General features: G+C 44.8%; 1 protein-coding gene and 1 non-coding gene across 2 annotated transcripts; both read right to left on the reverse strand.

Annotated features, from left to right (window-relative positions):
• Positions 1-5,156: 5,156 nt before the first annotated feature.
• On the reverse strand, positions 5,157-11,724 carry mak16 (MAK16 homolog (S. cerevisiae)). Its single transcript, XM_075467052.1, has 10 exons — positions 11,542-11,724; positions 10,729-10,778; positions 9,469-9,578; positions 9,333-9,397; positions 8,526-8,677; positions 6,714-6,768; positions 6,555-6,629; positions 6,370-6,474; positions 6,228-6,293; positions 5,157-5,769 (listed from the first exon to the last, which is right to left on the reverse strand). Exons 1-10 carry the CDS (start codon positions 11,554-11,556, stop codon positions 5,551-5,553), a joined length of 912 nt encoding a protein of 303 aa, XP_075323167.1. The 5' UTR covers positions 11,557-11,724; the 3' UTR covers positions 5,157-5,550.
• A 994-nt stretch (positions 11,725-12,718) lies between these two features.
• On the reverse strand, positions 12,719-12,819 carry LOC142383063 (small nucleolar RNA U13). Its single transcript, XR_012769993.1, has one exon. It is a non-coding gene; the product is annotated as a small nucleolar RNA U13 (small nucleolar RNA).
• Positions 12,820-14,521: the final 1,702 nt, after the last annotated feature.

Raw genomic sequence — 14,521 nt, forward strand, 5'->3', positions numbered from 1 at the left:
AGGGCTATCCAAATAGCGCGCCAGAGCGAGCAAATAAAGCAGCAGAATGTGAGCCTGCGCTCGGAGTGTGCAGTGGACGCCGTGAGACAAGAGTTCAGGTTCAGGAGTGCCATCAGATCACTGAACTCTGCCAAAGACTGAACTTGGGGTCACCTACTGCAACTGTCTTTTACTGAGTACCTGAATGTACTTTCAATTTTGCACAACCACTTTACTGCTGACTACTGCACAGTATGTACACAGGCTAGATTTCTATATTTTTATTTCTATTTTATTTAAGAAACCTGTTAGAATATTGTTGTTGCATGCTTATTTTATCTTTATCTTATCTTTTATTATTATATATTTGGACATCCAGCGCGGGCAACAAAGAAAAGAATTTCATTGTTCAGGGAAACACGTTTCTAACTGCACACATGACAATAAACCTTTGAATCTTGAATCTTGAATCTCAAGGGAGGCGACAGTTCCATGACAGAAGGAGCAGCAACAAGGGACAACGGCAGGAACACAGTGAGTCGAAACAACATCCTACCTGTTCCCGCTGTAACAGACAACATGGTAAAATACATCCCTGCCCAGCCAAGAATAAAAAGTGCAGAAGGTGCAATAAAATTGGACATTTTGAAGCTGCATGTCAGACGAGGATGCTGAAATGTCCAGCAGCCCCACTGATACAGACGAGATGTTTTTCCTTGGAGAAGTTACTGAAACAGTGTCAGACGTAATAGATCTACCTGCTTCAGAAAATGAGTGGCTTGTAAATTTACCTGTCAATGGCAGCACTGTGGAATTTAAAATAGACACTGGGGCAGACATTACTGCAGTGTCGCAGGCTGCATTCAGGAGACTGCCATAGCGCTCACAGCTGGTATCTGCTAGGAAAATACCCATCACCAGCCCTGGCAGCGAAGTAAAGAGACTTGACATCACACAGATGCCAAGTCCAACCAATGTTACAGAACTCAAACAGGTTCTGGGTCTTGTCAACTATGTTGGAAAGTTCCTGCCCGGCCTCTCCTCTGAGCTGCATCCCATCACTCCCCTGCTCAGGAAGGGAAATGAATGGGTGTGGAGTGGTGCACAAGAAGAGGCGTTTGAGAAGGTAAAAACTATGCTTGTGTCAGCCCCAGCACTTGCATATTATGACGTCAACCGCAACACCGTCATCAGCGCTGATGCAAGCAGCTACGGATTAGGAGCAGCGTTATTGCAAGAACATGAGGGGGAGTTAAAGCCAGTGGCATCCTGCTCCCGCACGCTATCAGATGCAGAGAGGAGACACTCCCAAATTGAAAAGGAGTGTCTTGCAGGCGTGTGGGCATGTGAACGATTCGCCCGCTATGTGCAAGGCATGGAATGCTTCCGTCTACAAACGGACAAAGTCCCTCCAAGGTGCCAAAGACTCCTGATGCGTCTTCTGAGGTTCAATGTGGTGGCTGAGCACGTCCCGGGGAAGCACCTCGTCGTGGCCGATGCTCTCTCCAGGAGCCCACTCACTGAGGGTGGTGATGAACACACAGACCAGGAGCTACAAGCATATTACATTACATTACGGTCATTCAGCAGACGCTTTTAACCAAAGCGACTTACAATAAGTGCGTTCAACATCGGTAGGCGAAAGAACTTCAGGTCACAAGAAATCATAAGTGCATTTCCTTCCAAAACCAAGCAGCTGAGAGCAAAACTAGTGCTAGAGTAAGAGCGATAACCAACCAGCCTCTCACCAACTGCACACCAGTTACAGCGGGGTGGGGATGCAAACCCTGGTTCGGGTAGGGGGTAATGGAAATATAGAGGGTGCCAGTGGTGGAGGAAACAATAAGTGCGTAAGGAACTAGGACAGAGGAGGGTAGTTTTTCCTGAAGAGGTGGGTTTCAGCCTACGGCGAAAGATGGGCAGCGACTCAGCTGTCCTGACATCAGTCGGGAGATCATTCCACCATCGGGGTGCCAGAACAGAGAAAAGCCGTGACCGTGTGGATGGTGCGCAGGGACCGCTGAGTGACGGGGCAGCCAGGCGCCTGGAGGCCGCAGAGCGAAGTGGTCGGGCGGGGGTGTAGGGCTAGACCACAGCCTGGAGGTATGAAGGAGCTGCTCCTTCCACTGCCCTGTAGGCCAGCACCAGAGTCTGAAACTGGACCTCAGCCTGGAGGTATGAAGGAGCTGCTCCTTCCACTGCCCTGTAGGCCAGCACCAGAGTCTGAAACTGGACCTCAGCCTGGAGGTATGAAGGAGCTGTTCCTTCCACTGCCCTGTAGGCCAGCACCAGAGTCTGAAACTGGATGCAAGCAGCTACAGGGAGCCAGTGTAGAGAGCGGAGAACGGGAGTGGTGTGGGAGAACTTGTTGATGTTGTAGAGGAGGAATCGGCAGGAACGGGTCACTGATGCCATGTTTGGCGAGAACGACAGTTGGTCGTCCAGGGTCACACCCAGATTCCTCGCGGTCCGGGTTGATGTCACCACAGAGTCATCCATGGTGATGGCCAGGTCTCTGAATGGGCTGCCCTTCCCCGGGAGAAACACCAGCTCAGTCTGGTCCAGTTTGAGCTTAAGGTGGTGCATCGACATCCACCCCGAGATGTCTGCCAGGCACGCAGCAATGCATGCTTCCACTTGGGTGTCAGAAGGGGGAAAAGACAGAATCAGCTGGGTGTCGTCTGCATAGCAGTGGTAGGAGAAGTTATGGGAGTGGATATGTGGAGTCAGTGGTGGAAAATGCACCTGTTTCATCACAAAAACTGGACAAAATCCGCTCAGCCACACTACAGGACGAAGAGCTGCAAAAGATAGTGCAGTTCATTAGGAACAGATGGCCACCAAAGACAGCGCTGCTTCCATCCCTGCATGGATATTACTCTGCCAGAGCTCACCTCTCTGAGACCGATGGACTGGTGTTGCATCAAGATAGACTCGTCATCCCTGCTGCACTTAGATCAGAAGTGCTCAAACAGCTACATGAGGGACACCAAGGTCTGACCAGGTGTCGTGTTCGGGCCAGGATGTCAGTATGGTGGCCTCGGATCAGTGCAGAGATCACAAAGACAGTGTCAGCATGTAAGTTCTGCATTGAAAACAAACCCACTCAAAGACGTGAACCGCTTCTCACCACATCTTTACCTGAGGGCCCCTGGCAGCGCATTGCTGCTGATTTGTGTGAGTTAAGCCTGGTTTATAGTCGGTAACGCAAGACGCAACGCAAGACGCAACGCAAGACGCAACGCAAGACGCAACGCAAGACATAATATATATAATATATTATGTCTATTATATATATATATTATGCCAAAGGTATGGGTTTGCACACATAACCACCAGCCCTCACTACCCCCAGGCAAACGGTGCCGTAGAGCGAGCTGTGCAGACTGCTAAGTGCATCTTAAAGCAGCCTGATCCGTATCTCGCTCTGATGTGCTACAGAGCCACCCCGAGTGCTGCTACTGGGGTGAGCCCAGCTTAAAGGCGCTAGCATGGTTGACGCGTCTGTCACGGCGGTGGCGGACCGTGGCGTCTAAATGGCGTTTCAGGCATGGCGCTTCCCTTGAAAAGACGGCGCAGCGCGTTGTCGTGCACCAGTCGATTTTTGTAACTTGGCGGCGCCAACAACGACAGACCGGATGGACCGATGTGAGACCAGGCTCAGTCAGGAGGTGCGTTTGTACAGACAGCTGTACGAAACTGCAGTGAAACAGCACATAGAGCACTTAAACATGTAAACTCCCAAAACTAGTGCACAGAGATGGGCAGAACATTGGGGAAAGAGGGAGAGTTCTGTAAGAATGTGTGGAAGAAGCTACGGGACAGATATGTGAAGGCAAAGAAGAGGGCAGAGACTCTGTTGATGCCGGGGGCTTCAAACCTTCACCTCTATTAACTGAATAAAAAAATTAAAATGATCCAAATACTGCAGCAGTATCATTAATTACAGTATTCCTGCTCTTCATTGTTTTCTTCTCCACTTTCGTGGTTGTAGAGTAGCGGTAACCTTCACGTAGCAGCGCCACCTCTGTGACGGAGAAAATTGCAACTACTGGCGCATCGACTTGCGCCACTATATATTGCGGGCACGAACTTGTGACGTCATCAACACCGCTCGCGCTAGCAGACGCAGCAACCATGCTAGAGCCTTAACTGATGACTGGAAGACACATCAGGACCACACTTCCTAGGCTGGAAGACAAACCACAAGCTACTCCTGTGAACAGACGGCAAATCCAGCAACAGGACGCTCAGCCTAAATCAGCTTACCGGTTCTTCTATAACCGCCGTCACTCTGCCCTGCCACTTCCTGAACTTCAAACTGGGCAGGCCGTCAGAGTGAAACTGGATGGAGAAAAGGGTTGGAGAACGTCTGCTACGGTCATTGGCAAGAGCACTGAGCCCCGGTCTTATAAGACGGACAACGGTGCGGTGCTGCGACGCAATAGAAAACATCTGCAGGCGGTCCCGGAGCCTGCTGGCCCTCCAGACCAGCAGCCCTCCTTCTGTAGTTGGACCCAGCTTCTGTCCAGAGACTGAAAGATCCACCTGTGATGCGTTCACCACCCGAGCCATCCCCAGACAGGGCTGTTCAGGTGACATCCAGAGGTCGTGAGGTCAGGGTACCTCTCAGATATAGAGACACTTGAACACTTAATGACACTCTACTTCACACTGTTTCCTGTTTTCTAAGTAATTTTGTGGGGTGAGATGGGTATGGAAAAAAATAAAGTTATGTTCCATATGTACAGAGTGTTGTTTTGGGTAAGATCTGATAATGGACAGGAGAAATAGGAATTGGAATTGTACAATCGCCTGAAAGCACAAAGAAGAAAAAAAAAGCAATGCTGATGTAATACATCAACCACCCAGAGACTGTTCTGAAAACTGTTCACACACATATCATAGGAACAGCAACTATCGGGGGCAGAATAGGGGAGTTATTGCTGTTCCTTTCTGATAGATGAACATTGTTAATAGTACACATGCATTACGAGTTACGCTGTGTGCATCTCCGGCTTGGTCCATCACTGTTGATGAGAAAGCATTGTTTGCTAGCATCTGCAGCTAGCTTACAGCTACATGCTAACCTGTTTCCCTCTGGGATCATCTCAGTGAAACCTCAGATAAATGTTTCTGTATTTTAAATTATTTTTTAAAGTTAGCAGAAAACAGCGTTTAAATGAAAAAGTATTTTTTATTTCACATAAAAACATGGAAGTGGATTTATTCATCTCATTTCTTTGTGTTGACACAGTTTCAGCAGAGCAGAATAAGACTTAAAGTCACTTTGGGTGGTTTATGGAGCTGGTTTCAGTCCAGTCTGCACTGGTTTTCATTCTTCTGCTGATCCTGCAGAACCAGAACCAGAACTCCAGCTTTAGCCGCAGAACAGACTGACATGAGGTTCTAACTCGGGATTTCAGACTAAATGAGAACGTTCTGGTTAAATAATTACACTGGAAACTGAAGGATGGAGGTTCGCCACATCCTCAGCCGTGTGTTGCCACGGTAACGCAGTCCTGAAAGGTCCAGGTTTGACAGCTGGGGGGGGGGGGGGGGGGGGGGTCACTACGTGGTTCTGCTTTTGGAGGCGGGCTCCGTCTCCTGCTCGTATTCGATCTCCACGTAGGCTCGCTTCTTCTTCGCCACCGAGCCGTTCGCCGGAGATTTGCCTTTGGACCTCGAGGCCTTCGTCTCCGTCTCCATCTCCTCCTCCTCCTCCTCCTCTTCCTCACTGGACTCGTCCTGCTCCTCTTCGTCGCTGCTCGTCTTCAGCTTGTTCATGTCCTGAGAGGAAAAAAACCCAAGTTATTTCATCCTGAATCATTCCAACAGCTAATTATTATTAATAATTAAAAAATATTAAAAATAAAAATATTAGTAAAAATAATCAAAAATATTATTAATAATTATATTGTTAATAAAAAATATTATTATTTAAATATTAATATCAGTTTCTCAGCTTAATTGATCAACAGGACGATTAAAAAACGAGATTTTAAAAGCTTTTGTCAACCGAAAGAAAACAAAACTACCGGTAAACGGATTGGGTTCCAAGGCGCCGCCATGCAGTGATGTCATCAGACGTAAATGATTAAATTAACTGGTCACTGCACGTATTTGACTGATTCATTTTTAGACATTCAGACCTTTTAATCTCTCGCGGGCCTAAGGAGTTTGACACATATGCTCTACATGGACCCGGTTTCTGGTTTTCTGGACCAGAACGGCGTCCGTTTTGTTACCTCAAAGTCGCTCAGGTCGCTCTCGTCCACTTCTTCTTCTGCTACGAACTCCCGCCGCCCGGCGTCCTGCGAGAACAGAGATTCTGTCAGAATGAAACACCTCAGCTCACAGTCACCGAGTCAAAGCGGCCTCCTCCGTCACCTCGTCCTCCTCCTCTTCCTCCTCAGACTCCGACTCGCTCTCCTCGTCCTGCTTCTCCAGCGCTCTGTCGAAGGCGTGGACGGGGAAGTTGTAGATGTCTCCGTACTGAAAACACAACAGATCCGATGAGCCCGGCGCGCCGGCGGAACAAAACGCTGACGGCTGCCAACACGTGCGCGACCTACCGTTCCCTGCTTCAGGCGCTCCAGCAGCTCCTTCTCGATGGCGTTTTCCAGCTGAGCGGCGATCAGAGCTTTCTCCTGAAAACATCAACAGTCGGGTTCAGTCAGGTGAAACCACAGAGAAACCACAGAGAAACCACAGGTAAACCACAGGAGTCTCACCTCTTTCCTCTTCTCTCTGCTCTCCACCTTCCTGCTGAGAGGAACCAGCTTCCTCCTGAAACAAACAAACATGTCAGACTGAGGAGGAAGGCGCCCGCAACTGCCGCCCACACACTTAAGGCTGAAGGTCTGAAGCCCCCGGCATCAACAGAGTCTCTGCCCTCTTCTTTGCCTTCAGGTATCTGTCCCGTAGCTTCTTCCACACATTCTTACAGAACTCTCTCTCTTTCCCCAAAGTTCTGCCCATCTCTGTGCACCAGTTTTGGGAGTTTACATGTTTACGTGCTCCCTGTGCTGTTTCACTGCAGTTTCATACAGCTGCCTGTACAAACGCACCTCCTCACTGAGCCGGTCTCACATCGGTCCAGCCGGTCCGGTACAAAAATCGACTGGTGCACGACAACGCGCTGCGCCGTCTTTTCAAGGGAAGCGCCAGGCCTGAAACGCCATTTTGATGTCACCGCCGTGACAGACGCGTCAACTATAACTCCAGCCTAACCCAGTGGTTTTCAAAGTGGGGGCCGCCAGGGGGGCCTCAGAAAATTGGAGTGAAGATAAGAATAAAAATGCAAAAATAAAAAAATAGAATTCAATTTTTTTTAAACATCATTATAGAAAATTGTCACTTTTTTTTAAATCAGTGTTGTAAAATACAATTTATAATAATATATCATATGGAAATGTTATTTGCCATGCTTGTCTTTCTGATTGCCTGCCACTCAAAACATTGCAGACCTGGCGGTTTGCGCCTGTTCTCAAGCTGCTCTGCTCCTCAAGCTAGCGTGCAGCTAGCTTAGCCAAAATGGACAGATTTTTGGAAGAGACCGAAAGAACTGGGCGACTAAAATCAGAAAGTATGAAGCAGCATACTTTAAAGGGTAGGGGATCTTTTTCTGGAACATTTTTTTACATATTGCTTGAAATACTCTTCACCCCCCCATTGCAACCAATTAATTAAAAGTTTTGACACAAATATGAAAAGTTTTAGTGGCCTCTAGAACGTACAATCTAGGAAAAACAGTATCCAATCATTGTCCGTTCACAATGTTCGGATACTGATGTCGTCTATCAAACTGCAATCTGCTCCTCCCTCCCCCTCCTTCCCCCTGTGTGCGTACCCTGCTCCGTGAACGAATTACACCTCCAGAAGCTTGGCAGGAAGCTAAACTAGAGCCAGCTTGGCTAGCACCTAGCATTATTAAACGTATAGTTAGCATATACTAAATACTAAATACAGCAACGATCGATGCTTGCTGTCAGAACAGCGCTGGTGCACCTTTGTGCTCGTGAACAAGCATTGCACGTTCATGTACTCTAGAGGCGTGGCTTTGGAGGGAAAGTGAAGAAAAGGGTTGGGACTTTTTACCTGTGTATTTTCAAAATGCAGCTTCGCTGGACTCAAAATCCAGGATCTCCTACCCTACCTTTAAGTTTGGCTTTACAGCCACACAGAAAAATGGCGTCCTCTGTCTGGAGACCCTCTCTAATGAGTGTTCAAAACCTTCGAAACTTCAGCGTCACTCGATACAAAAACATCCGTCAGACTTCTTCAGACGTAAAGAAGAGCATTTAGTCAGGCTGCATTCACACAGCGAGCTGCTGTCCGTGAAGAAAAGAAAGAAAATACCTTCTAAAAGTTGATGTTTCTTTACATATTTTGTAGCATTGTCTGTGGTTTGCAAAGGGGGCCAGAAGCTAAAACTGCTTGGGGGGCCTTGGCATGGAAAGGTTTGGGACCCCCTGCCCTAACCCACCCCTGCCCCCTGCCCTAACCCCCCCCCTAACCCCCCCCTGGGCGTTGGCAGCTCTCACCGTCTCTTCAGCACCAGTTTGCGCATGCGGATCAGGTACTGGGTGATCTTGGTGAAGCGCTGTTTACATTTGTGTCGGAGGAAGCGGGGCCAGTACATCAGGTTCTCGTCGATCTGTTCCAGAGCTTTCTCGTAGTTCTTGCTGAGCTTCACCTGCACAGAAAATGAACGGGAGGAAAGCCTTTAAAACGACGTGAAAACATCAGCGACACTTTATTAAAATCAAGTGAAATAAATCTGTAATCTGCATCATGTCCCTTTAAACCTCAACTTCCTATGAAATATAGATTAGAATTCAGTTTGGATAAGAACACATTGTGCTGAAGGGAAGGAAATGGAAGCATCTCAGTGTTGGCTGTTTAGTTGTTGAGGATCGAGCTGCAGGAGGTCCGACAGACGAGGCATCGAACGTCCGACCAGAGGAAACACAACGAGGTTCATGAATCCGGTTCTAAACCCAACGACGATGCACTGATGCTGTAAGTAAAACACATCTGGAGACAGATGTGAAACACTCTGGGGCCTAAACCTAAGCCAGGTGGAACTCCATCGTTTCTGTAGAGCTTTCAGATCATCATCACCAAGTTAAGATTTAAACCAATTTCAGATGTCTCTCAGTAAAGATCAATTTATTCAATTATTGTTGATTAATAAGCAGATTCGTCATTAAATCTAAAGAGACGCCCGGACTTCCTCACAAGCCCGTTCTTACTTCAGCATTACAGGATCCAGAGTTTAGTTTTCTGACTCAGAATATCTCCAGGCTGAAGCTGAAGAGTGAACTAAAGCCTGAAAGCGTCCCGCTCACCTTCTCCCACATCCTGGCGGGGAAAGCCGCCCTCTCGATCACCTTCATGTAGAGGAAACACTGGCCTGAAACACAAAGCATGCACGTTAGAGCCGCTTAAGGAGGAGGGTGGTGGTGGGGGGTGGGGGGGCTTCACCTTTCTCCTCCCTGATGGTGGCGTACTGACTGTTGGACAGCGGGCACGCCGAGCGGTTGCACAGCCCCGTGATGTTGAACTCATTCCTGCAGAAGTTCTGACTCTTGGTCCTGGAAGGAGAAGAAGACTCGAGTTAGTTCGGCTTCGCTTCGCATCCTGATGCGAAGTTTGTTGGGAAGTTAACGATAAAATGTTCCCGAACCTCAAAGATCCTTGAGAGCAGCATTAAAACTTATCGGATGTTTTCTCTGAGTTTCATCGACACGACAGAATCTAACCAAACAGAAACGGGTCGGAACCTCGATTCTTCCTAAATGTTGGGTATGCATCATGAGGTTACTACTCATACTCAAACTACCCAAGATGCAACGTAACGTGACGTCGCCGATCGTCATTTCCTGTCAAAACGCCAGTTTCAAGCTAGCTACAACGAGGGTAGGTTCACTTCCTGTTTTCAAAACAAAAGCACCAATTGTATGGTAATGGCTTTCCCTATGATAAAAGGCAACGGGTATTTTATTTTGTGAAAATAACCGGAAGTGCGTTGCTCACTGCGGCTAGCTTTAGTAGCGCCGAATTCGTGGGAACAAAATTGTAAACAGCCGGTATTTTGTCAGGTTTTCAACACGTTGGGGATCTAAACGACTACTTTCTCACCTGAAAATGTTTCAAATGTTGCTAAAGTTTACAGAGTTTAGAGCTTAAGAGAAATCAGCTTCAGGCCGGCTGATTTCGGCTCCGACAGGAGCGAAATGCATTGTGGGTAAACGCTCTGCATACTGTTTGATCGATGAGTATGCAGTATGGAGTCTGTGGTTTCGAACACAGCCTATGTCTCATTTTAAAATAGATCTTAAAGAGTTCGGGTGACTTTTCAACAGAAATTAGCTGCTATTTGAGCTGCTGTAGCATTGAGGTTGTGCTATCGTGCTAAGCTAACTGGCTTTTACATTGGACACACTACAGTAGGAGGAGGCTGCCCCTACAGTTGTGGGATGCAACACCACAGTTAGAAATACAAATCTGGGTGTGAGCCCTGCACATGCACAGCCATGCACGTGAATTAGGTCGTCATGTCAAAGAGGCCACAAAGCAAAACATGACAGTTAGCAGGCCATACCGAGGGGCAGCGCAGGATTTTCATTCTACTTTATGTTTAAATATTTAGAATGTGAACAGGTCCACAAGTTAAAACCGTTAGATGCAGAAAAAGGTTTCTAAAGACCAAAAACAAAAACAAAGCCCACGTTTCAGACTTACTTGACTTTGAAGGAGCAGAACTGTTTGTTTCCGATAATATCCCAGATGACCTGCAGGAAGCAGAATTTACACGTTACAAAGGAAGACTCCAACAGCAAATCAACATGAACATCACACACTTCATTAATGATCACACACAACCCAAACATGTTGCAGGAAACTCATTCATTAATGTAACCTGATTTAAGGGCCATTTTTAACATTTAGCTTTAAAGGTCTGAAGGATTTACAGCAAACACATGACTGCCCACAGCAGTATGAAACAGACATCTCTCTTAACACGTTTATTTAAAGTTACACACACTTTTAAAGATGTAAAGGTCTGACAAACTTTTTAGCTGGAAGGTTTTTGTTATTCTAAAGTAACACTGCTGTTAGAACAGTTTACAGTCTGTCTAATGAACATCAGAGCTAATAACAACGATTGATGGGGGAGTAATCAATCCCGAAATTAAGTTCAGACAGACCTCTTAACAGCCCGAGCTTTGTCTCGTGGTCCAACTATTGTTTACATCTGCGCTGAGTTCATTTAACCCTAAATAGTACAATTTTACAATGAAGTTTGGTGACATGTGACAAGAGTAGCACAAGCTAGCTACAGCTTGGCGAAACATAGCTTGGCTGCTTCAAAACGAATAATCTATCCATATATAATATACATATTACATACAATATACAAGACTAACTGGCCAGTTAACGATTTCGGTTCTCAAACGGACAAACTAACAGACTAAACGCACAGTTTAACCTGTTAGCAGTGCGCTAACGTTAGCATGAGGACGGAGCAGAAGAAGAAGAAGTTAGCGGACTCACGTCATCGTGTTGCATTTTTAGTTTCTGTCGGAGCTGCTCGCAGCTTCACTGCAGGGTCCACCAGTTGTCTCCGGCTACAGTTAATAAGTTAATTTAGTGGTAATGAACGAGTTCTTTCGGTCTGCGGAGCCACATGGACGGTCAGGGAGACACCATCTTTGTTTAGCTGGAAATCTCGCTCAAGATCGCGAAGTTGCCGAGATGAAGTATCGCGATACTTTTCAAGCAGTGACAATATTCATCACAAATATAATAATAATAATAATATTAATAATAATAATAATAATCAATTTTTAAACAAAATCTCAAACTGCTACAGTGGGATAAAAGACAAATATTAAGATCGAAAGCAGGGACAGTAATACAATACACAAATAAAATAAATAAATAAAAGATTAAAATTTATATTTTAATAATAATTTGAGACAAAACAGAGTCTCTTCAGTCAAAGGCTTCTTCAGTTTGGATGCAAAACGGACCGCTACAGGAAATCTTTCCTGCCCACAGCCATCAGCATCTATAATAACTCCTTGATTTAATTGAGTTACATCAACATTTAATTTCCCTCTGGGATAAATAAAGTATTTTTGAATTTTGAATTGAATTGAATTTGAATTGAATTAATAATAATAATAATAATAATAATACTATTTTTAATAATTATAAAATATATGTAAATATATCTTTATATGTCTATGATATTCAGTGCTAAATTTATATTTTTTTAAACCCAATTAATTTATTTTGTATAATAAACTGTGATTTTTGACCTCCTAAAGTGTTTAATAGTTTTATCTGAGGGGTTCTTTGTGCCGTATGAAGTAAAACTGACATGAAATGAGGCCAAGCTCAAGGATAGAATGATAAAAGAACATAAGAACCTGATAAAGTCTCGGATCTCATGGATCATCACACCGAGCAGCTTGTTATTATTAACTAAAACTATAAATATTAACCAGTTGAGTAGCTCAAAAGTCAAATTTAATCAAATCTGCGACGAACAGCCAAGAAAAACAAAGATAAATCTTCTTTTATCAGGATCATTCACAGTTGAAGAATTCTAAAATTTGTTGCGCAACATAAATAAACTTGAACTCTTCATATAGTTGCATTGAAGTTACTATTATTTTCAACATATCTGATAATATTGACAGACTTAAAGCTGCTTCCGGTTCAGGATCAGATGGGCTGAGGCGCACTGTTTAACAAGGTGAGGGCAGCACCTTTCACGGACAGGCCGTGGTAGCTCCAATCATCATTTTCATGAACCGGAAAGATCATATTTCTAACATGGCGCTGGATACATTCATAGCTCCGGTACAGGTTTCTAACTGACGGTTTCTCTGAGTCCACTCACCGTGGACTTGTTTTTCTTTATCACATCAAACTAACCTGTAAACCGTGTAAAATCAGGTGTTTTAGTTTAAAAAAAAAACCCTGAACGATGAAGTTAGGAGAGCAAGAGTTTCAAGCCAACGGGAGAGGTGCATTGTGGGAGATTATATGATTAAAACGGCGCTACGGTGACATCTGGCGGTGGGTAAGGGGAAATGCAGGGGAAGTGTTTTAGTGGCGTATTTCATGTAAAAGTTTGTAAAGTACAGCGCAAAAGTCCTCATTTCTTTATATGTTTCCATGGAAACAGGAAGAAGGAAGCAGCTGATTCACAGAAACATGTTCCAGCATGAACATAAACCCAGAATCTGAGGCAGAACCAGAGTTAGTTCAGTTCTGAGCAGCTTTAAGGTGAATATCTGCAGATGTTTCCATGGTAACAGCTGCAGAGATTCACTGAAACATGTTCCAACATGAACATAAACCCAGAATCTGAGGCAGAACCAGAGTTAGTTCAGTTCTGAGCAGCTTTAAAGTGAATCTCTGCAGATGTTTCCATGGTAACAGCTGCAGAGATTCACTGAAACATGTTCCAACATGAACATAAACCCAGAATCTGAGGCAGAACCAGAGTTAGTTCAGTTCTGAGCAGCTTTAAAGTGAATATCTGCAGATGTTTCCATGGTAACAGCTGCAGAGATTCACTGAAACATGTTCCAACATGAACATACACCCAGAATCTGAGTCAGAACCAGAGTTAGTTCAGTTCTGAGCAGCTCATTGAATCCATTCATGCGTTCTTATTGCACTCTACTCTTGTTATTGGAAACGGGGGGATGATGGGAAACCGTCTGACCTTGTGGATCGGAGGAGTCTGAGTGGCCTTGAGCTCGTTCAGATAGCGTTAGCTGAACTGATATCTGAAGCTGTGTCAGACAGGCGGATGCTTTGTCTATGATGCACACAAGGACAGTTTATTAGGTGAGGGATCTTTGTACTTCTGTAGAATAAAGAAACTTATTTATTAATGAGGCAGCAGAAATGTTGATGTGGACCCAAACCGCCGGTTATCTGCAGCTGCTGGAGTTTGGATATTCATGCACGTCTACTTCCAGCTTATTTACTCAGCTGCTTTGTTCAAGGTTCGTTTTGAGATATTTTTTTTATCTACGTGGCCTTTTATTCACATTTCCAATCCAATTTTATTCATAAAGCACTTTACAACAACCTCAGTTAACCAGAAAAATAAAAACAAAAAATGAAAAGAATGAAATACAAGAATAAATTAAAAGACGTACAACAGCTATATAATTTAAAACGATAATAATACTAAAATAAATTAAAAAAATATATACGGCAGGCAAAAACAGGGATTTTTCATGCAGTGGTCAATTTTTAGATTTTGGGCCAGTCTACTCCTTCAATATGTGTTATTTCAAAACATAAATTAAAATGTTTATTTCATCACATTTTGTTTAATCGCGGCAGTACGTTTCGCCCAAATTTACCAAAATGAATTCCCCTATTTTCTCAAAATCAGTTTTTTGTATTTTTCCAGCATCAATATCTCAGACTATGGAGCACCTACTAACACCAAACTTTCCAGTTATACACTTAGCAGTATTCTGAAGATATTTACAGAAGG

Source organism: Odontesthes bonariensis, chromosome 6 (assembly GCF_027942865.1).
Source record: "Odontesthes bonariensis isolate fOdoBon6 chromosome 6, fOdoBon6.hap1, whole genome shotgun sequence".
NCBI lineage: Eukaryota > Metazoa > Chordata > Actinopteri > Atheriniformes > Atherinopsidae > Odontesthes > Odontesthes bonariensis.

What these genes read in the sequence shown, in the direction of transcription:
- mak16 (XM_075467052.1), bottom strand. An exon ending in GCAGAGAGAAGAGGAAAGAG is followed by an intron (nt 6,630 to 6,713) that starts GTGAGACTCCTG and finishes TGATGTTTTCAG; the next exon opens with GAGAAAGCTCTGATCGCCGC. An exon ending in GCGACCTGAGCGACTTTGAG is followed by an intron (nt 5,770 to 6,227) that starts GTAACAAAACGG and finishes TTTTCCTCTCAG; the next exon opens with GACATGAACAAGCTGAAGAC.